Source organism: Oncorhynchus mykiss, chromosome 32 (genome assembly GCF_013265735.2).
Source record: "Oncorhynchus mykiss isolate Arlee chromosome 32, USDA_OmykA_1.1, whole genome shotgun sequence".
Classification (NCBI taxonomy): Eukaryota; Metazoa; Chordata; class Actinopteri; order Salmoniformes; family Salmonidae; genus Oncorhynchus; species Oncorhynchus mykiss.
This window is the reverse complement of record NC_050572.1, coordinates 3,637,294-3,659,793: the sequence shown is the minus strand read 5'-3', so window position 1 is coordinate 3,659,793 and position 22,500 is coordinate 3,637,294. Positions and strand designations below refer to the sequence as shown.

The 22,500-nt window shown below is 47.3% G+C and overlaps 1 protein-coding gene across 1 annotated transcript in view; it reads left to right on the top strand.

Annotated features, from left to right (window-relative positions):
* The window catches only part of csmd2 (CUB and Sushi multiple domains 2), a 384,085-nt gene that overhangs the window by 219,814 nt on the left and 141,771 nt on the right, over positions 1 to 22,500 (top strand). The window contains exons 35-37 of the mRNA XM_036971824.1: positions 16,615 to 16,760; positions 19,825 to 19,905; positions 20,989 to 21,102. Of these exons, the coding sequence (XP_036827719.1) occupies positions 16,615 to 16,760; positions 19,825 to 19,905; positions 20,989 to 21,102 (341 nt within the window). The remainder of the gene's footprint in view (positions 1 to 16,614; positions 16,761 to 19,824; positions 19,906 to 20,988; positions 21,103 to 22,500) is intronic.

The window sequence follows — 22,500 nt, the reverse complement described above, 5'->3', positions numbered from 1 at the left end:
TCAGAGTCGGTACCCTGTTTCTTCACACGTCGCGCCGACAGAAACCAACATCTCTCTTGTAAGAAGAAGGGCATATGCCTTAGGATTAACAACTCATGGTGGAATCGTAACAACATACAAGTCCTTTTGTTCACCTGACCTAGAATTCCTTACAATCAAATGCAGATGGCATTATCTACCAAGATAATTATTTTAGGCTATAGTCACAACCATGTATAATACCCCCCAAGCAGATACCTCGTGTATATCACCCCCCAAGCAGATACCTCGATGGCCCTGAAAGAACTGGACTTCACTGGAAACCATATATCCTGAGGCTGAATTTATTGTAGCTGGGGATTTTAAACAAAGCTAATCTGAGAACAAGGCTCCCTAAAATCTAGTATCATATCGAACGCGCAACACAAGCTCGTAGCATTCTGGACCATTGATACTCTAACTTTCGCGATGCATACAAAGCCCTCCCCCTCCCTCCCTTTGGCAAATCTGACCATGACTCCATTTTGTTGAATCCAGCCTATAGACAAAAACCGAAACAGGAGACGCCCATGCTCAGGTCTATCCAATGCAAGCCTGACCAATCTTCTGGGCAACCTCAGAAAACAACATTGAGATATACGCTATAAGCAAGTGCATTGGTTATGTTGTACCCACTGTGACTATGAAAACCTTTCCTAACCAGAAACCATGGATTGATGGCAGCATTTGCGCAAAACTGAAAGCGCGAACAACCACTTTTAATCATGGTAAGGCGACTGGGAACATGACCGAATACAAACAGTGTAGCTATTCCCTCTGCAAGGCAATCAAACAAGCTAAGCGTCAGTATAGAGACAAAGTAGAGTTGCAATTCAATGGCTCAAACATGTGACGTATTTGGCAGGGTCTACAGTCAATCACAGAATACAAGAAAGAAAACCAGCCCCGTCGCGGATATCAACTTCTTGCTCCCAGACAAATGTAACAACTTCTTTGCTCGCTTTGAGGACAAAGAGGCCTCCTACCAAAGCCTGTGGGCTCTCCTTCTCCGTGGCCAACGTGAGTAAAACATTTAAACGTGTTAACCCTCCCAAGGCTGCCTGCCCAGACGGCATCCCCAGCCGTGTGCTCAGAGCATGCACAGACCAGCTGGCTGGTGTGTTTACGGACATATTCAATCAATCCTTATCCCAGTCTGCTGTTCCCACATGCTTCAAGAGGGCCACCATTGTTCCTGTTCCCAAGAAAGCTAAGGTAACTGAGCTAAACGACTTCCGTCATCATGAAGTGCTTTGAGAGACTAGTCAAGGACCATATCACCTTGGTCCCAAGGAAGTCCCTGTTCACCCATGACCATGCACGCCTCCAACTCACCAAGTTTGCAGACGACACTACTTGATTACCAACAACAAAGACGGCCTACAGGGAGGAGGTGAGGGCTCTCACTCAACGTCCAAAAAACTAAGGAGATCATCGTGGACTTCAGGAAACAGCAGAGGGAGCACCCCCCCACATCAACGGGACAGTAGTGGAGAAGGTGGAAAGTTTTAAGTTCCTCGGCGTACACATCATGGACAATGGACCACCCACACAGACAGCGTGGTGAAGAAGGTGCAACAGCGCCTCTTCAACCTCAGGAGGCTGACGAAATTTGGCTTTTCACTTAAAACCCTCACAAACTTTTACAGATGCACATTTGAGAGCATTCTGTCGGGCTGTATCACCGCCTGGTACGGCAACTGCACCGCCCACAACCGTAAGGCTCTCCAGAGGGTAAGTGCGATTTGTAAAACGCAGAACAAGCATTTCGCTACACTCACACTAACACCGGGGGCAAACTACCTGCCCTCCAGGACACCTACAGCACCCGATGTCACAGGAAGGCCAAAAAGATCATCAAGGACAACAAACACCCGAGCCACTGCCTGTTCACCCCGCTATCATCCAGAAGGCGAGGTCAGTACAAGTGCATCACAGCTGGAACCGAGAGACTGAAAAACAGCTTCTATCTCAAGGCCATTAGACTGTTGAACAGCCACCACTAACATTGAGTGGCTGCTGCCTCCATACAGACTCAAATCTCTGGCCACTTTAATACATGTAATAAATGGATTTAATGAAGGTTTCGCTTTAATAATGTCTACATACCCTACATTATTCATCTCATATGTATATGTATATACTGTACTCTATATCATTTACTGCATCTGTATGTAATACATGTATCACTAGTCACTTTAAATAACTCATATCATATATATATATGTATCACGGCCATCAATCCATCCATATATTTATATGTACATATTCTTATTCCACCCCTTTACACTCGTGTGTGTATTAGGTAGTCGTTGTGAATTTGTTAGATTGCTTGTTAGATATTACTGCACTGTCGGAACTTGAAGCAAAATAATTTATCTGCAATCGCAATAACATCTGTGTATGTGACCAATAACATTTGATTTGATTTGATATGGTCTGATCAACAGTAGTGCACTATATAGGGAATAGGGTGGACTTTGGAATGCTGCCTATCACTATATAGGGAATAGGGTGGAATTTGGGATGCTGCCTATCACTATATAGGGAATAGGGTGGACTTTGGAATGCTGCCTATCACTATATAGGGAATAGGGTGGACTTTGGAATGCTGCCTATCACTATATAGGGAATAGGGTGGAATTTGGAATGCTGCCTATCACTATATAGGGAATAGGGTGGAATTTGGGATGCTACTGTTACGGTGCGTGAATGAGGACCCAAAAGCGAATTAACGTAAACAGAGCTTCTTTAATAACAAAACAAAACGTAGGCTCAGATGGACCGGCAGGTTCCGACAGGACAGGACAAGGTTGCAGCAAACATGACGATAGTCTGGTTCAGGCATGAACAACACAAACAAGAATCCGACAAAGACAGGAGCAGAAACAGAGAGAGATATAGAGGACTAATCAGAGGGAAAAAGGGAACAGGTGGGAAAAGGGGTGACGAGGTAGTTAGGAGGAGACAAGGCACAGCTGGGGGAAAGAGGGGGAGAAAAGGTAACCTAACAACGACCAGCAGAGGGAGACAGGGTGAAGGGAAAGGACAGAAACAAGACACAACATGACAGTACATGACAGTACCCCCCCACTCACCGAGCGCCTCCTGGCGCACTCAAGGAGGAAACCTGGCGGCAACGGAGGAAATCATCGATCAGCGCACGGTCCAGCACGTCCCGAGAGGGAACCCAACTCCTCTCCTCAGGACCGTACCCCTCCCAATCTACTAGGTACTGATGACCACGGCCCCGAGGACGCATGTCCAAAATCCTACGGACCCTGTAGATGGGTGCGCCCTCGACAAGGATGGGGGGGGGGGGGAAGACGAGCGGGGGCGCGAAGAACGGGCTTGACACAGGAGACATGGAAGACCGGGTGGACGCGACGAAGATATCGCGGAAGAAGAAGTCGAACTGCGACAGGATTAATGATCCGAGAAATACGGAACGGACCAATGAACCGCGGGGTCAACTTGCGAGAAGTGGTCTTAAGGGGAAGGTTCTGAGTGGAGAGCCAAACTCTCTGACCGCGACAATATCTAGGACTCTTAGTTCTACGCTTATTAGCAGCCCTCACAGTCTGCGCCCTATAACGGCAAAGTGCAGACCTGACCCTCTTCCAGGTGCGCTCGCAACGTTGGACAAAAGCCTGAGCGGAGGGGACGCTGGACTCGGCGAACTGAGATGAGAACAGCGGAGGCTGGTACCCGAGGCTACTCTGAAAAGGAGATAGCCCGGTCGCAGACGAAGGAAGCGAGTTGTGGGCGTATTCTGCCCAGGGGAGCTGTTCTGACCAAGACGCAGGGTTGCGAAAAGAAAGACTGCGTAAGATGCGACCAATAGTCTGATTGGCCCGTTCTGCTTGACCGTTAGACTGGGGGTGAAAGCCGGAAGAGAGACTGACGGAAGCCCCAATCAAACGACAAAACTCCCTCCAAAATTGAGACGTGAATTGCGGACCTCTGTCCGAAACGACGTCTGACGGAAGGCCATGAATTCTGAAAACATTCTCGATGATGATTTGTGCCGTCTCTTTAGCAGAAGGAAGCTTAGCAAGGGGAATAAAATGAGCCGCCTTAGAGAACCTGTCGACAACCGTAAGAATAACAGTCTTCCCCGCTGACGAAGGCAGTCCGGTGACAAAATCTAAGGCGATGTGAGACCACGGTCGAGAGGGAATGGGAAGCGGCCTGAGACGGCCGGCAGGAGGAGAGTTACCGGACTTAGTCTGCGCGCAGACCGAACAAGCAGCCACGAAGCGACGCGTGTCATGCTCCCGGGTGGGCCACCAAAAGCGCTGGCGAATGGAAGCAAGCATACCCCGAACGCCAGGGTGGCCGGCTAACTTGGCAGAGTGAGCCCACTGAAGAACGGCCAGACGAGTAGGAACGGGAACGAAAAGAAGGTTCCTGGGACAAGTTTGAGTGAGTGCTTGCTTTACCTGCCTCTCAATTCCCCAGACAGTCAACCCGACAACACGCCCCTCAGGGAGAATCCCCTCGGGGTCAGTGGAGGCTACTGAAGAACTGAAGAGACGAGATAAAGCATCAGGCTTGGTGTTCTTAGAGCCCGGACGATAAGAAATCACGAACTCGAAACGAGCGAAAAACAGCGCCCAGCGCGCCTGACGCGCATTAAGTCGTTTGGCAGAACGGATGTACTCAAGGTTCCTATGGTCAGTCCAAACGACAAAAGGAACGGTCGCCCCCTCCAACCACTGTCGCCATTCGCCTAGGGCTAAGCGGATGGCGAGCAGTTCGCGGTTTCCCACATCATAGTTACGTTCCGACGGCGACAGGCGATGAGAAAAATACGCGCAAGGGTGGACCTTGTCGTCAGAGAAGGAGCGCTGAGAAAGAATGGCTCCCACGCCCACCTCTGACGCGTCAACCTCGACAATGAACTGTCTAGAGACGTCAGGTGTAACAAGGATAGGTGCGGATGTAAAACGATTCTTGAGGAGATCAAAAGCTCCCTGGGCGGAAACGGACCACTTAAAGCACGTCTTGACAGAAGCAAGGGCTGTGAGAGGGGCTGCCACCTGACCGAAATTACGGATGAAACGACGATAGAAGTTCGCGAAGCCGAGAAAGCGCTGCAACTCGACGCGTGACTTAGGGACGGGCCAATCAATGACAGCTTGGACCTTAGCGGGATCCATCTTAATGCCTTCAGCGGAAATAACAGAACCGAGAAATGTGACGGAGGAGGCATGAAAAGAGCACTTCTCAGCCTTCACAAAAAGACAATTCTCTAAAAGGCGCTGGAGGACACGTCGAACGTGCTGAACATGAATCTGGAGTGACGGTGAAAAAATCAGGATATCGTCAAGGTAAACGAAAACAAAGATGTTCAGCATGTCTCTCAGGACATCATTGACTAATGCCTGAAAGACAGCTGGAGCGTTAGCGAGGCCGAAAGGAAGAACCCGGTATTCAAAGTGCCCTAATGGAGTGTTAAACGCCGTCTTCCACTCGTCCCCCTCCCTGATGCGCACGAGATGGTAAGCGTTACGAAGGTCCAACTTAGTGAAAAACCTGGCTCCCTGCAGGATCTCGAAGGCTGAAGACATAAGAGGAAGCGGATAATGATTCTTCACTGTTATGTCATTCAGCCCTCGATAATCTATGCAGGGGCGCAGGGACCCGTCCTTCTTCTTAACAAAAGAAAACCCCGCTCCGGCGGGAGAGGAGGAGGGGACTATGGTACCGGCGGCAAGAGCTACAGACAAATAATCTTCGAGAGCCTTACGTTCGGGAGCCGACAGAGAGTATAGTCTACCCCGGGGGGGAGTGGTTCCCGGAAGGAGATCAATACTACAATCATACGACCGGTGTGGAGGAAGAGAGGTGGCCCTGGACCGACTGAACACCGTGCGCAGATCGTGATATTCCTCCGGCACCCCTGTCAAATCACCAGGCTCCTCCTGTGAAGAAGAGACAGAGGAAACAGGAGGGATAGCAGACATTAAACATTTCACATGACAAGAGACGTTCCAGGAGAGGATAGAATTACTAGACCAATTAATGGAAGGATTATGACAAACTAGCCAGGGATGGCCCAAAACAACAGGTGTAAAAGGTGAACGAAAAATTAAAAAAGAAATGGTTTCGCTATGATTACCAGAAACAGTGAGGGTTAAAGGTAGCGTCTCACGCTGAATCCTGGGGAGAGGACTACCATCCAGGGCGAACAAGGCCGTGGACTCCCTTAACTGTCTGAGAGGAATGTCATGTTCCCGAGCCCAGGTCTCGTCCATAAAACAGCCCTCCGCCCCAGAGTCTATTAAGGCACTGCAGGAAGCTGATGAACCGGTCCAGCGTAGATGGACCGACAAGGTAGTGCAGGATCTTGAAGGAGAGACAGGAGTAGTAGCGCTCACCAGTAGCCCTCCGCTTACTGATGAGCTCTGGCTTTTACTGGACATGAAGTGACAAAATGACCAGCAGAACCGCAATAGAGACAGAGGCGGTTGGTGATTCTCCGTTCCCTCTCCTTAGTCGAGATGCGGATACCTCCCAGCTGCATAGGCTCAGCACCCGAGCCGGCAGAGGAAGATGGTAGTGATGCGGAGAGGGGGGCAACGGAGAACGCGAGCTCCTTTCCACGAGCTCGGTGACGAAGATCAACCCGTCGCTCAATGCGAATAGCGAGTTCAATCAAGGAATCCACGCTGGAAGGAACCTCCCGGGAGAGAATCTCATCCTTTACCTCTGCGCGGAGACCCTCCAGAAAACGAGCGAGCAAAGCCGGCTCGTTCCAGCCACTGGAGGCAGCAAGAGTGCGAAACTCAATAGAGTAGTCTGTTATGGATCGATTACCCTGACATAGGGAAGACAGGGCCCTGGAAGCCTCCTCCCCAAAAACAGATCGATCAAAAACCCGTATCATCTCCTCCTTAAAGTCCTGATACTGGTTAGTACACTCAGCCCTTGCCTCCCAGATTGCCGTGCCCCACTCACGAGCCCGTCCAGTAAGGAGAGATATGACGTAGGCGACACGAGCAGTGCTCCTGGAGTAAGTGTTGGGCTGGAGAGAAAACACAATATCACACTGGGTGAGGAACGAGCGGCATTCAGTGGGCTCCCCAGAGTAACACGGCGGGTTATTGATTCTGGGCTCCGGAGATTCGAAAGCCCTGGAAGTGGCCGGTGGATCGAGGCGGAGATGGTGAACCTGTTCTGTGAGGTTGGAGACTTGGGTGGCCAGGGTCTCAACGGCATGTCGAGCAGCAGACAATTCCTGCTTGTGTCTGCCTAGCATCGCTCCCTGGATCTCGACGGCTGAGTGGAGAGGATCCGAAGTCGCTGGGTCCATTCTTGGTCGGATTCTTCTGTTACGGTGCGTGAATGAGGACCCAAAAGCGAATTAACGTAAACAGAGCTTCTTTAATAACAAAACAAAACGTAGGCTCAGATGGACCGGCAGGTTCCGACAGGACAGGACAAGGTTGCAGCAAACATGACGATAGTCTGGTTCAGGCATGAACAACACAAACAAGAATCCGACAAAGGCAGGAGCAGAAACAGAGAGAGATATAGAGGACTAATCAGAGGGAAAAAGGGAACAGGTGGGAAAAGGGGTGACGAGGTAGTTAGGAGGAGACAAGGCACAGCTGGGGGAAAGAGGGGGAGAAAAGGTAACCTAACAACGACCAGCAGAGGGAGACAGGGTGAAAGGACAGAAACAAGACACAACATGACAGTACATGACAGCTACCTATCACTATATAGGGAATAGGGTGGAATTTGGGATGCTGCCTATCACTATATAGGGAATAGGGTGGAATTTGGGATGCTGCCTATCACTATATAGGGAATAGGGTGGACTTTGGGATGCTGCCTACTGAGACTGAATGCTCCTGGTTTAACATTGGAGGGAAGCTTTAGTTTGTTGTCTTTGAGGTATAAACAAGTTACATAACATACAGTTCATTTGTTTATTGTTGACGTTGTTGTTGCCCTTGTGCTAAATTGTGTTATTGTGAAAATGTGCTACTTGTGAATCTGTCTCTTGAATTGGATCAAGGCCTACACAATATATCCTGCCTTTCTCAAAGGATATGTAAGGAAAGTGGATCATGTCTTTGTCCATAGAACCCTGCGTTTGTCAGACACAACTGGACAAGATACTAGATGCCCTTTTTTCTCTCTCTCTCTCTCTCTCTCTCTCGCTCTCTCTCTCGTGCTCTCTCTCTCTCTCTTTCTCTCTCTCTCGCTCTTTCTCTCTCTCGCTCTCTTTCTCTCTCTCTCTCTCTCTCGCTCTTTCTCTCTCACTCTTTCTCTCTCTCGCTCTCTTTCTCTCTCTCTCTCTCTCTCGCTCTTTCTCTCTCACTCTTTCTCTCTCTCTCTCTCGCTCTCTCTCTCTCTCTCTCTCGCTCTTTCTCTCTCTCACTCTTTCTCTCTCTCTCTCTCTCTCTCTCTCTCGTATATTCAGAATGCAGGGTAGGGATAGGATTTAACCTGCGTGATGTTGCCAGTGTCCCTCCATGTCCCCTCTGTGACTTCCCTCCATGTCCACTCTGTGACTTCCCTCCATGTCCCCTCTGTGACTTCCCTCCATGTCCCCTCTGTGACTTCTAGAAATATTTCATCCCACTTAATAACCCTCCCGCTGTCCTCGGGTCATTTTGATCCGACACCACAGCAGTGAAAACAACCTCCATGATATTGTGCAACTTGAAATTTGATGACTTGTCCTAGACTGACCCCAATATTACAAAAGTGAAATGTTGCCTTTACTCACGTATCGAAACATGAAAAAACAACAGATACTAATATTGTCATGGGTACGTATCCGGACATGTCCAGACATGTGGTCTTGTCCAAGGTGCTGAAGCCATGATTGTGCGTTTCACTGCTGAACAGGTTCTAGAACAGATTTTTTTGCATGTCTGATTCTGAAGAGGAAGTGGAGGATGTGTCAGAAGATAAAGATGTGGCGGAATACAGCCCAGAGCATGACACGTCATCTTCAGAAGAAGAAATCCCTCAAGCTGAAAGCGAGACTTTCCTGTCAAAAACGGCAAAATCAAATGGTCCTCATACCACTACCAGGGAAGGATGGCAGAACATAAGGTCACGTAGATGACCCCAGGACCCACAACGTATGCCGTTTCCTATGCCTCAACATTCTACCTGTTCATCACACCGGCAATAGAAAAAAATCACCCTGGACATGACAAATCTGGAGGGGTTTTCGAAAATATGGAGACAGCTGGAAAGGGATGAAGACTGTCCTGCATGCCTATATACGGCTGCTAATCTCAGCAGGTGTATACAGGTCCCGAGGCAAGGCTGCAGCTAATCTATGGGATGTCGAGAGTGGAAGGGCGATTTTCCGTGCCACCATGCCACTTAAACTCTTTCACACTTACTCAAGACTGCTGCGATTTGATGACTGTGAGTCAAGACCTGCAAGACATGCGACAGGCAAACTGGCGACCATAAGAGGTTTGGGACAAGTGGTGGTATAGCGGCTGCTCTACTTCTACAACCCAGGGCCTGACGTGACAGTGGATGAGCCAGTCGTTGTATATATATATAATAAAAGTGATTTTCACCACTGACTTCTGTGACCGATACTAGTAATTACCGATGATGCTAATCTCTTCTTGCCAAAAGGTCGTTGTCCTTTCCGGCAGTATATGCCCAGCAAGTCAGCAAAATATGGGATCAAGTCATGGGTGGTCTGTGACGCCAAATCCAGCTACGCTTGGAAGATGCAAGTCTACAGCGGGAAGCTGACGAATGGAGGCCCGGAGAAGAACCAGGGGATGCGGGTTGTGCTTGATGTGACAGAGGGACTTGAGGTCACGTGACAGTTTCTTCACTTCTCATGAACTTGGACGGCAGGTCCTGAAGATGAACATTTGCATGGTTGGCACAGTTCGAAAGAGACGTCTTCTCATCAAGGTTTGCCTTCACCACCACTCTAGTTTCCTACCTCCCAAATAAAAACAAGAATGTGTTACTTCTGAGCACACTGCACACAGAGGCTGAAATTAGCCATCGCCAGGACAGGAAGCCAGCCATGATCCTAGACTACAACTGCAACAAAGGAGGTGTGGACAACCTAGATAAGGTGATTGGAACGTACAGCAGCAGAAGGATGACTGTCCGCTGGCCCCTGGTCATCTTCCACAACATCATTGATGTTTCCTCCTACAATGCCTTTGTGATATGGAGAGAGACCAGCTCTAGCTGGATGCCTCGTAAGCACAACAAGAGGAGGGTGTTCCTGGAGCAGCTGGGAAAGGCACTTGTAACTCCATTCATCGAAAGAAGGGAGCGTCTCCCCCGCACAGACGCATCTGCAGCAGTTGTGAAAGCTGTTCAGAGGGCTAGATCTCATGATCAACCTGAAGAGCCACTTGCCACTGCCCCAGCCACTGCCCCAGCCACAGCCCCAGCCACTGCCCCAGCCACTGCCCTAGCCACTGCCCTAGCCACTGCCCCAGCCACTGCCCTAGCCACTGCCCCAGCCACTGCCCCAGCCACAGCCCCAGCCATTGCCCCAGCCACTGCCCTAGCCACTGCCCAAGCCACTGCCCTAGCCACTGCCCAAGCCCTAGCCACTGCCCTAGCCACTGCCCCAGCCACTGCCCTAGCCACTGCCCCAGCAAGTAAGAGGAAGAGGTGTCAGATCTGCCCACCAAAGAAGGACTCTAAAACACATACTGTGTGCTGCAGGTGTAAGAAATACATCTGTAAAGCCTGTGCATACTGTCACACATGTGCTCATTGGGGGTTTAGTCAAGGCCAGCTTGACCCGGAGCACACAGGTGTATTATGAGGACAACTTAAGCCAAACATGATTGTTGCTTTGACAAAGTCTGAAGAAGATGCTGTATTATAATATTCATTATGAATCCTTCATTGACGTTTGTCCCTCATTGAAGGACAACCCTTTTAAGTGCCCGGACTCTTGTTTCAACATGGTGAAACTGTTATATTTAAATAAATAAACACTCAATTCAAAACAAATCTGAAGTTTTGTGGTGGAAAAACTGAGCGGGTCGAGCATCACATCCCTGTTACCCTGCTACCATGTTACCCTGTTACCCTGCTACCATGTTACCCTGCTACCATGTTACCCTGCTACCATGTTACCCTGTTACCCTGCTACCATGTTGCCATATTACCATGTTACCCTGCTACCATGTTACCCTGTTACCCTGCTACCATGTTACCCTGTTACCCTGCTACCATGTTGCCATGTTACCATGTTACCCTGCTACCATGTTACCCTGCTACCATGTTACCCTGCTACCATGTTACCCTGTTACCCTGCTACCATGTTACCCTGCTACCATGTTACCCTGCTACCATGTTACCATGTTACCCTGCTACCATGTTACCATGTTACCCTGCTACCATGTTACCATGTTACCCTGTTACTATGTTACCCTGCTACCATGTTACCCTGCTACCCTGCTACCATGTTACCCTGTTACCCTGTTACCCTGCTACCATGTTACCCTGCTACCATGTTACCATGTTACCCTGCTACCATGTTACCCTGTTACCCTGCTACCCTGTTACCCTGTTACCCTGTTACCCTGTTATCCTGCTACCATGTTACCCTGTTACCCTGCTACCATGTTATCCTGCTACCATGTTACCCTGTTACCCTGCTACCATGTTACCCTGCTACCATGGTACCCTGTTACCCTGCTACCATGATACCCTGCTACCATGTTACCCTGCTACCATGTTACCCTGCTACCATGTTACCCTGTTACCCTGCTACCATGTTACCCTGCTACCATGTTACCCTGCTAACATGTTACCATGTTACCCTGCTACCATGTTACCATGTTACCCTGCTACCATGTTACCCTGCTACCATGTTACCCTGTTAACCTGCTACCATGTTACCCTGCTACCATGTTACCCTGCTACCATGTTACCCTGCTACCATGTTACCCTATTACCCTGCTACCATGATACCCTGCTACCCTGTTACCCTGCTACCCTGTTACCCTGTTACCCTGCTACCGTGTTACCCTGCTACCATGTTACCATGTTACCCTGCTACCATGTTACCCTAATACCATGTTACCCTGCTACCATGTTACCCTGTTACCCTGCTACCATGATACCCTGCTACCATATTACCCTGCTACCATGTTACCCTGCTACTATGTTACCCTGTTACCCTGATACCATGTTACCCTGCTACCATGTTACCCTGCTACCATGTTACCCTGTTACCCAGCTACCATGTTACCCTGCTACCATGTTACCATGTTACCCTACCATGTTACCCTGCTACCATGTTACCATGTTACCCTACTACCATGTTACACTGTTACCCTGCTACCATGTTACCCTGCTACCATGTTATGCTGCTACCATGTTACCCTGCTACCATGTTGCCATGTTACCATGTTACCCTGTTACCCTGTTACCCTGCTACCATGTTACCCTGTTACCCTGCTACCATCTTACCCTGTAACCCTGTTACTCTGTAACCCTGTTACCCTGTAAACCTGTAACCCTGTTACCCTGCTACCATGTTATCATGCTACCCTGCTACCATGTTACCCTGCTACCATGTTACCATGTTACCATGCTACCATGTTATCATGTTATCCTGCTACCATGTTACCCTGTTACCCTGTTACCCTGCTACCATTATACCATGTTACCCTGCTACCATGTTACCATGTTACTATGCTACCATGTTACCATGTTATCCTGCTACCATGTTACCCTGTTACCCTGTTACCATGCTACCATGTTACCATGCTACCCTGCTACCATGTTACCCTGCTACCATGTTACCATGTTACCATGTTACCCTGCTACCATATTACCATGTTACCCTGCTACCATGTTACCATGTTACCATGCTACCACGTTACCCTGCTACCATGTTAACATGTTACCCTGCTACCATGTTACCATGTTACCATGTTACCCTGCTACCATATTACCATGTTACCCTGCTACCATGTTACCATGTTACCATGCTACCACGTTACCCTGCTACCATGTTAACATGCTACCCTGTTACCATGTTAACCTGCTACCATGTTACCATGTTACCCTGTTACCCTGTAACCCTGTTACCCTGTTACCATGTTACCATATTACCCTGTTACCATGTTACCTTGCTACCATGTTACCCTGCTACCATGTTACCCTGCTACCATGTTACCCTGTTACCCTGCTACCATGTTACCCTGCTACCATGTTACCATGTTACCATGTTACCCTGTTACCCTGCTACCACGTTACCCTGCTACCATGTTACCCTGTTACCCTGCTACCATGTTGCCATGTTACCATGCTACCATGTTACCATGCTACCCTGCTACCATGTTACCCTGCTACCATGTTACCATGTTACCATGTTACCCTGCTACCATATTACCATGTTACCCTGCTACCATGTTACCATGTTACCATGCTACCACGTTACCCTGCTACCATGTTAACATGTTACCCTGCTACCATGTTACCATGTTACCATGTTACCCTGCTACCATATTACCATGTTACCCTGCTACCATGTTACCATGTTACCATGCTACCACGTTACCCTGCTACCATGTTAACATGCTACCCTGTTACCATGTTAACCTGCTACCATGTTACCATGTTACCATGTTACCCTGTTACCCTGTAACCCTGTTACCCTGTTACCATGTTACCATATTACCCTGTTACCATGTTACCTTGCTACCCTGTTACCCTGCTACCATGTTACCCTGCTACCATGTTACCCTGCTACCATGTTACCCTGTTACCCTGCTACCATGTTACCCTGCTACCATGTTACCATGTTACCATGTTACCCTGCTACCATATTACCATGTTACCCTGCTACCATGTTACCATGCTACCACGTTACCCTGCTACCATGTTAACATGCTACCCTGTTACCATGTTAACCTGCTACCATGTTACCATGTTACCCTGTTACCCTGTAACCCTGTTACCCTGTTACCATGTTACCATATTACCCTGTTACCATGTTACCTTGCTACCATGTTACCCTGCTACCATGTTACCCTGCTACCATGTTACCCTGTTACCCTGCTACCATGTTACCCTGCTACCATGTTACCATGTTACCATGTTACCCTGTTACCCTGCTACCACGTTACCCTGCTACCATGTTACCCTGTTACCCTGCTACCATGTTGCCATGTTACCATGCTACCATGTTACCATGCTACCCTGCTACCATGTTACCCTGCTACCATGTTACCATGTTACCATGTTACCCTGCTACGATATTACCATGTTACCCTGCTACCATGTTACCATGTTACCATGCTACCACGTTACCCTGCTACCATGTTAACATGTTACCCTGCTACCATGTTACCATGTTACCATGTTACCCTGCTACCATATTACCATGTTACCCTGCTACCATGTTACCATGTTACCATGCTACCACGTTACCCTGCTACCATGTTAACATGCTACCCTGTTACCATGTTAACCTGCTACCATGTTACCATGTTACCATGTTACCCTGTTACCCTGTAACCCTGTTACCCTGTTACCATGTTACCATATTACCCTGTTACCATGTTACCTTGCTACCATGTTACCCTGCTACCATGTTACCCTGCTACCATGTTACCCTGTTACCCTGCTACCATGTTACCCTGCTACCATGTTACCATGTTACCAAATTACCCTGCTACCCTGTTACCATGTTACCATGTTACCATGTTACCCTGTTACCCTGCTACCACGTTACCCTGCTACCATGTTACCCTGCTACCATGTTACCTTGCTACCCTGTTACCATGTTACCCTGCTACCCTGTTACCATGTTACCCTGCTACCATGTTACCATGTTACCATGCTACCACGTTACCCTGCTACCATGTTAACATGTTACCCTGCTACCATGTTACCATGTTACCATGTTACCCTGCTACCATATTACCATGTTACCCTGCTACCATGTTACCATGTTACCATGCTACCACGTTACCCTGCTACCATGTTAACATGCTACCCTGTTACCATGTTAACCTGCTACCATGTTACCATGTTACCCTGTTACCCTGTAACCCTGTTACCCTGTTACCATGTTACCATATTACCCTGTTACCATGTTACCTTGCTACCATGTTACCCTGCTACCATGTTACCCTGCTACCATGTTACCCTGTTACCCTGCTACCATGTTACCCTGCTACCATGTTACCATGTTACCATGTTACCCTGTTACCCTGCTACCACGTTACCCTGCTACCATGTTACCCTGTTACCCTGCTACCATGTTGCCATGTTACCATGCTACCATGTTACCATGCTACCCTGCTACCATGTTACCCTGCTACCATGTTACCATGTTACCATGTTACCCTGCTACCATATTACCATGTTACCCTGCTACCATGTTACCATGTTACCATGCTACCACGTTACCCTGCTACCATGTTAACATGTTACCCTGCTACCATGTTACCATGTTACCATGTTACCCTGCTACCATATTACCATGTTACCCTGCTACCATGTTACCATGTTACCATGCTACCACGTTACCCTGCTACCATGTTAACATGCTACCCTGTTACCATGTTAACCTGCTACCATGTTACCATGTTACCATGTTACCCTGTTACCCTGTAACCCTGTTACCCTGTTACCATGTTACCATATTACCCTGTTACCATGTTACCTTGCTACCATGTTACCCTGCTACCATGTTACCCTGCTACCATGTTACCCTGCTACCATGTTACCCTGTTACCCTGCTACCATGTTACCCTGCTACCATGTTACCATGTTACCAAATTACCCTGCTACCCTGTTACCATGTTACCATGTTACCATGTTACCCTGTTACCCTGCTACCACGTTACCCTGCTACCATGTTACCCTGCTACCATGTTACCTTGCTACCCTGTTACCATGTTACCATGTTACCCTGCTACCATGTTACCCTGCTACCATACTACACTGCTACCATGTTACCTTGCTACCCTGTTACCCTGCTACCCTGTTACCATACTACCATGTTACTGACTTAAGATGTGATTGTCAACTCTGTTATGGTCTCCTCTGCTTTATAAGACACTGAGAATAGTATTTTTTATTTTACTTTGATTGTGAAACATGAGTTTTTAATGCAGTTGAACAGGTGCTCATTATAGCAGAGTGTTACAATAAGGTGAAAAATCATCCATTTTTCTTGCCCAGGTTCTCAAAAGAAACCAAACCGGTGGACCAACCGTCACATCTCAACCAGTTACTGTGCCCGCGTCTGCCGCTGAGCGACCGATTGGGTTTGTGACGGCGGTAGACTTGCTTGGCTATAGCACTGTAATGCGTCCCAAAATGGCACCCTCTTCCCTACATGGTGCACTACTTTAGACCATGGCCCATAGGGTAGTAGTGCGCTATTTGTGACTAACACTGTGAATTAGCTCTCTTTCGCCTGCTGTAATCTTGGATGGACACACACACACACACACACACACACACACACACACACACACACTGACAGCTAAAGACAGTTGGTTTTAGAGCTGAATGGCTGACGAGGAATCTGATATATTGGGCTGCCACGCCACCACGGAGCCCCTTTAAAAACTCTGACCCCTCACCCCTCAGGGACGGCCCCCAGGAGACAGCCAGGAAGCTAGGTGTGTTTACGGATGGTGAGCCCAACGAACCCGCAAGCAGCACGTCCAATCAGATCCTAGTTCGTTTCCGTAGCAACACTGAGAAAGGTGGATTGTTCCGAATCAACTATCAAGGTATGTAGAGTATCATCTCTCTCTCACTCTCTGTCACTCAATTTCAATTTTAATTGAAGGGCTTTATTGGCATTTGTTAACATTGCCAAAACAAGTGAAGTAGATTATTCTTTATTTATTTTATTTCACCTTTATTTAAAACCAGTTAGGGCTAGTTGAGAACACCTTTATTTAAAACCAGTTAGGGCTAGTTGAGAACACCTTTATTTAAAACCAGTTAGGGCTAGTTGAGAACACCTTTATTTAAAACCAGTTAGGGCTAGTTGAGAACACCTTTATTTAAAACCAGTTAGGGCTAGTTGAGAACACCTTTATTTAAAACCAGTTAGGGCTAGTTGAGAACACCTTTATTTAAAACCAGTTAGGGCTAGTTGAGAACAAGTTCTCATTTGCAACTGTGACCTGGCCAAGATAAAGCAAAGCAGTTCGATACATAAAACAACACAGAGTTACACATGGAATAAACAAGCGTACAGTCAATAACACAATAGAAAAAAAGAAAGTCTATATACAGTGTTTGCAAATGGCATGAGGAGATAAGGCAATAAATAGACCATGGGAGCGAACAATTACAATTTAGCAGATTAACACTGGAGAGATAAATGAGCAGATGATGATGTACAAATACTGGTGTGCAAAAGAGCTGAAAAGTAAATAAATAAAAACAGTATGGGGATGAGGTAGGTAGATTGGGTGGGCTTTTTACAGATGGACTATGAGGTAGGTAGTGAGGGAAATATAAGTCTCCAGCTTCAGCGATTTTTGCAATTTGTTCCAGTCATTGGCAGCAGAGAACTGGAAGGAAAGGCGGCCAAAGGGGGTGTTGGATTGCTGGAGAGCGTGCTACGGGTGGGTGTTGTTATCGTGACCAGTGAGCTGAGATAAGGCGGAGCTTTACCTAGCATCGACTTATAGATGAACTGGAGCCAGTGGGTTTGGAGACGAATATGTAGCGAGGACCAGCCACCTAGAGCATACAGGTTGCAGTGGTGGGTAGTATATGGGGCTTTGGTGACAAAACGGATGGCACTGTGATAGACTGCATCTAGTTTGCTGAGTAGAGTGTAGAAGCCTATTTTGTCAATGACATTGCCGAAGTCAAGGATTGGTAGGATGGTCAGTTTTACGAGGGTATGTTTGGCAGCATGAGTGAAGGAGGCTTTATTGTGAAATAGGAAGCCGATTCTAGATTTAATTTTAGGATTGGAGATGCTTAATGTGAATCTGGAAGGAGAGTTTACAGTCTAGCCAGACACCTAGGTACTTGTAGTTGTCCACATATTCTAAGTCAGAACCGCCCAGACTAGTGATGCAAGTCGAGAGGGCAGGTGCGAGCAGTGAACAGGTTGAAAAGCATGCATTTGGTTTTACTAGCGTTTAAGAGCAGTTGGAGGCCACGGAAGGAGTGTTGTATGGCATTGAAGCTCGTTTGGAGGTTCATTTAACAAAGAAGGGACAGACGTTTGGCGGTTAGTTAACACAGTGTCCAAGGAAGGGACAGAAGTATACAGAATGGTGTCGTCTGCATAGAGGTGGATCAGAGACTCACCATCAGCAAGAGCGTCATCATTGATATATACAGAGAAAAGAGTCGGCCCGAGAATTGAACCCTGTGGTACCCCCATAGAGACTGCCAGAGGTCCGGACAACAGGCCCTCCAATTTGACACACAGACCTCTGTCTGAGAAGTAGTTGGTGAACCAGGTGAAGCAGACATTTGAGAAACCAAGGCTGTTGAGTCTTCCGTTAAGAATACGGGTATTGACAGAGTCGAAAGCCTTGGCCAGGTTGATGAAGACGGCTGCACAGTATTGTCTTTTATCGATGGCGGTTATGATATCGTTTAGGACCTTGTGCATGGCTAAGGTGCACCCATGACCAGCTCGGAAACCAGATTGCACAGCGGAGAAGGTACATTGGGATTCAAAATGGTCAGTGATCTGTTTATTAATTTGGCTTTTGAAGATTTTAGAAAGGCAGGGTAGGATGGATATTAGTCTGTAGCAGTTTGGGTCTAGAGTGTCACCCCCTTTGAAGAGGGGGATGACCGCAGCAGCTTTACAATCTTTAGGGGTCTCGGACGATACGAAAGAGAGATTGAACAGACTGGTAATAGGGGTTGTGGATCATTTTAGAAAGAGAGGGTCCAGACTGTCTAGCCCAGCTGATTTGTAGGGGTCCAGGTTTTGCAACTATTTCAGAACATCTGCTATCTGGATTTGGCTGAAGGGGAAGCTGGGGAGGCTTGGGCAAGTTGCTGCGGGGGGTGCAGAGCTGTTGGCCGGGGTTGGGGTAGCCAGGAGGAAAGCCGTAGTGAAATGCTTATTGATATACTCAATTATCGTGGATTTATCGGTGGTGACAGTGTTACCTATCCTCAGTGCAGTTGGCAGCTTGGAGGAGGTGCTCTTATTCTCCATGGACTTTACAAAAAAGTTTGAAAAAGCTGGCCTTTGCTTTCCTGACTGACTTTGTGTTTTGGTTCCTGACTTCCCTGAAAAGTTGCATATCGCGGGGACTATTCGATGCTATTGCAGTCCGTCACAGGATGTTTTTGTGCTGGTCAAGGGCAGTCAAGTCTGGAGTGATCCAAGGGCTATATCTGTTCTTAGTTCTACATTTTTTGAAAGGGGAATGCATATTTAAGATGGTGAGGAAATGTATTTTAAAGAGCGACCAGGCATCCTCTACTGACGGGACGAGGTCAATATCCTTCCAGGATACCCGGGCCAGGTCGTTTAGTAAGGCCTGCTCGCTGATGTGTTTTAGGGAGCATTTGACAGTGATGAGGGGTGGTCGTTTGACCGCGGACCCATAGCGGATGCAGGCAATGAGGCAGTATTTGGAGGGATCGCTGAGATCGTGATTGAAAACAGCAGAGGTTTATTTCGAGGGCAAGTTGGTCAGGATAAAATACATGAAAAATGTACAGTAAACGAAAAATTAAGACATTTCAAATGTCATAGTAAGTGTAATTAAGTCCCAAAGGGAATTTAAATTATCATGAATATGTATTTACAATAGTGTTTGTTCTTTCTCTCTCTCTCTCTCTCTCTCTCTCTAGCATACACACTCCAGTTCTGCCTGCCTCCCCCTATTATACCCAATGCTGACATCTTAATGGCCAGCAAGGAATTTAAAATTGGTAAGTCAACATGCATACACACACACACACACACACACACACACACACACACACACACACACACACACACACACACACACACACACACACACACACACACACACACACACACACACAGCGTTGAGGAGAAACGGCTCCTCCATAGCAAGGACTACACATTCAATTGAGCCATTCACTGCCAAACTACAGTACCCAGAGGGCCATGGGTGAACAGGAAATTAATAACGATGACCCAAACAGAGCAAGAGGAGATTGTTGCATTTGAAATGATAGATTACATTTGGGTTGCGTCCCAAATGAAACGTTAATCCCTATATAGTACACTACTTTAGACCAGAGCCCTATGGCACCCTATTCCCTATATAGTGCACTACTTTAGACCAGAGCCCTATGGCACCCTATTCCCTATGTAGTGCACTACTTTAGACCAGAGTCCTATGGAACCCTATTCCCTATATAGTGCACTACTTTAGTCCAGAGCCCCATAGCACCCTATTCCCTATATAGTACACTACTTTAGACCAGAGGCCTATTGCACCCTATTCCCTATATAGTACACTACTTTAGATTAGAGCCCTATGGCACCCTATTCCCTATATAGTGCACTACTTTAGACCAGAGTCCTATGGAACCCTATTCCCTATATAGTACACTACTTTAGACCAGAGCCCTATGGCACCCTATTCCCTATATAGTGCACTACTTTAGACCAGAGTCCTATGGAACCCTATTCCCTATATAGTACACTACTTTAGATCAGAGCCCTATAGCACCCTATTCCCTATATAGTGCACTACTTTAAACCAGAGTCCTATGGCACCCTATTCCCTATATATAGTGCACTACTTTAGACCAGAGTCCTATGGAACCCTATTCCCTATATAGTACACTACTTTAGACCAGAGCCCTATGTAGATTTTGAGAGAGACAGATACAAGATGGTCTCACATTATGGATTTGGGATGTTTCTCCTTTTCAGTTTGTGTGGATGAAATAATGAAGAAAAATGCACAGTACTTACTCTCTCTATCGCCCCTCCCCCCCTATCCCTCCCCCTCCCTCCTATCTCCCCTCCTTCTCCAGGTGACATAGTGCGTTACAGGTGTCTGCCAGGGTACCAGTTGAGTGGGAACAACATTCTGACCTGTCGTCTGGGGACTCACCTGGAGTTTCAGGGACCTCCACCCTCCTGTGAAGGTAAGATGACTTTTCCTGATCTGCCTTTAACAAGATCAATTAACAAGATTACCTGGACAGGAGTGACCTGATTCTAGATCAATTAACAAGATTACCTGGACAGGAGTGACCTGATTCTAGATCAATTAACAAGATTACCTGGACAGGGGTGACCTGATTCTAGATCAATTAACAAGATTACCTGGACAGGGGTGACCTGATTCTAGATCAATTAACAAGATTACCTGGACAGGAGTGACCTGATCCTAGATCAATTAATTATATTACCTGGACAGAGGTGTGGACAGAAGAGTGGGACAGGACTGATCCTAGATCAGCAGATCAGCCTCTTCACTTCAAGGCGTTTCCACATCGCTACATATATTTTCCTCCAGATGACACATATTGTCAGAGTTCATCAACATGGGTAATAATTGCTGACATAATATATATTTGTTTCCCATTGGTACCCGATGTGCCCTGCGTTTTAACTGCAAATAAATACTTCATTGATGTACATGGAACATTTGGATGGAAGATCTCACTGTGCAGGTGGATCAAAGCGCACCAATCCATCACACCTGACCCCGTCTTAAGCTGTCTCATAAAAACCTTACAACGCTCTCTCTCTCTCTCTCTCTCTCACACACACACATGTGCTCTGACTCTCTCTCTCTCTCTCTCTCTCTCTCTCTCTCTCTCTCTCACACACACACACATGTGCTCTCTCTCTCTCTCTCTCTCTCTCTCACATACACACACGTGTGCACTCTCTCTCTCTCTCTCTCTCTCTGTCTCTCTCTCTCTCTCTCTCATAACACTTGCTGTCTCTCTCTCTCTCTATTTTAAAGGGGCTTTATTGACATGGGAAACAAATGTTAACATTGCCAAGCAAGTGGAGTAGCTAATATACACAAGTGAAATACACAATAAAAATGAACAGTAAACATTTCTCTCTCTCTCTCTCTCTCTCTGTGTGCTGTGCTGTTGTGTCCCACGAGAGTGGAGGAGACTGTTGAGTTGTCATACACGCCGTAAAGTCAACCTCCCCAAGGACCCGATGATAGCCTTGTTCCTACAATACTAAGGTGTGATAATGGGGAGAATGCTTCCTCAGGGACCCACTCGGTGGCTCAATGACAGACACTGTTCTCTCTCTCCGTCTCTCGGCAGACACTGATCTCTCTCTCTCTCTCTCTCTCTCTCTCTCTCTCTCTCTTCGTCTCTCGGCAGACACTGATCTCTCTCTCTATACAGTGCATTTGGAAAGTACTCAGACCTCTTGACTTTTTCCACGTTGGCACATTTATAAAAAGTTGAAAATATTACTACCTAATTTACATAAGTATTGAGATCCTTTGCTATGAGACTGTAAATTGAGCTCAGGTGCATCCTGTTTCCCATTTATCATCATTGAGA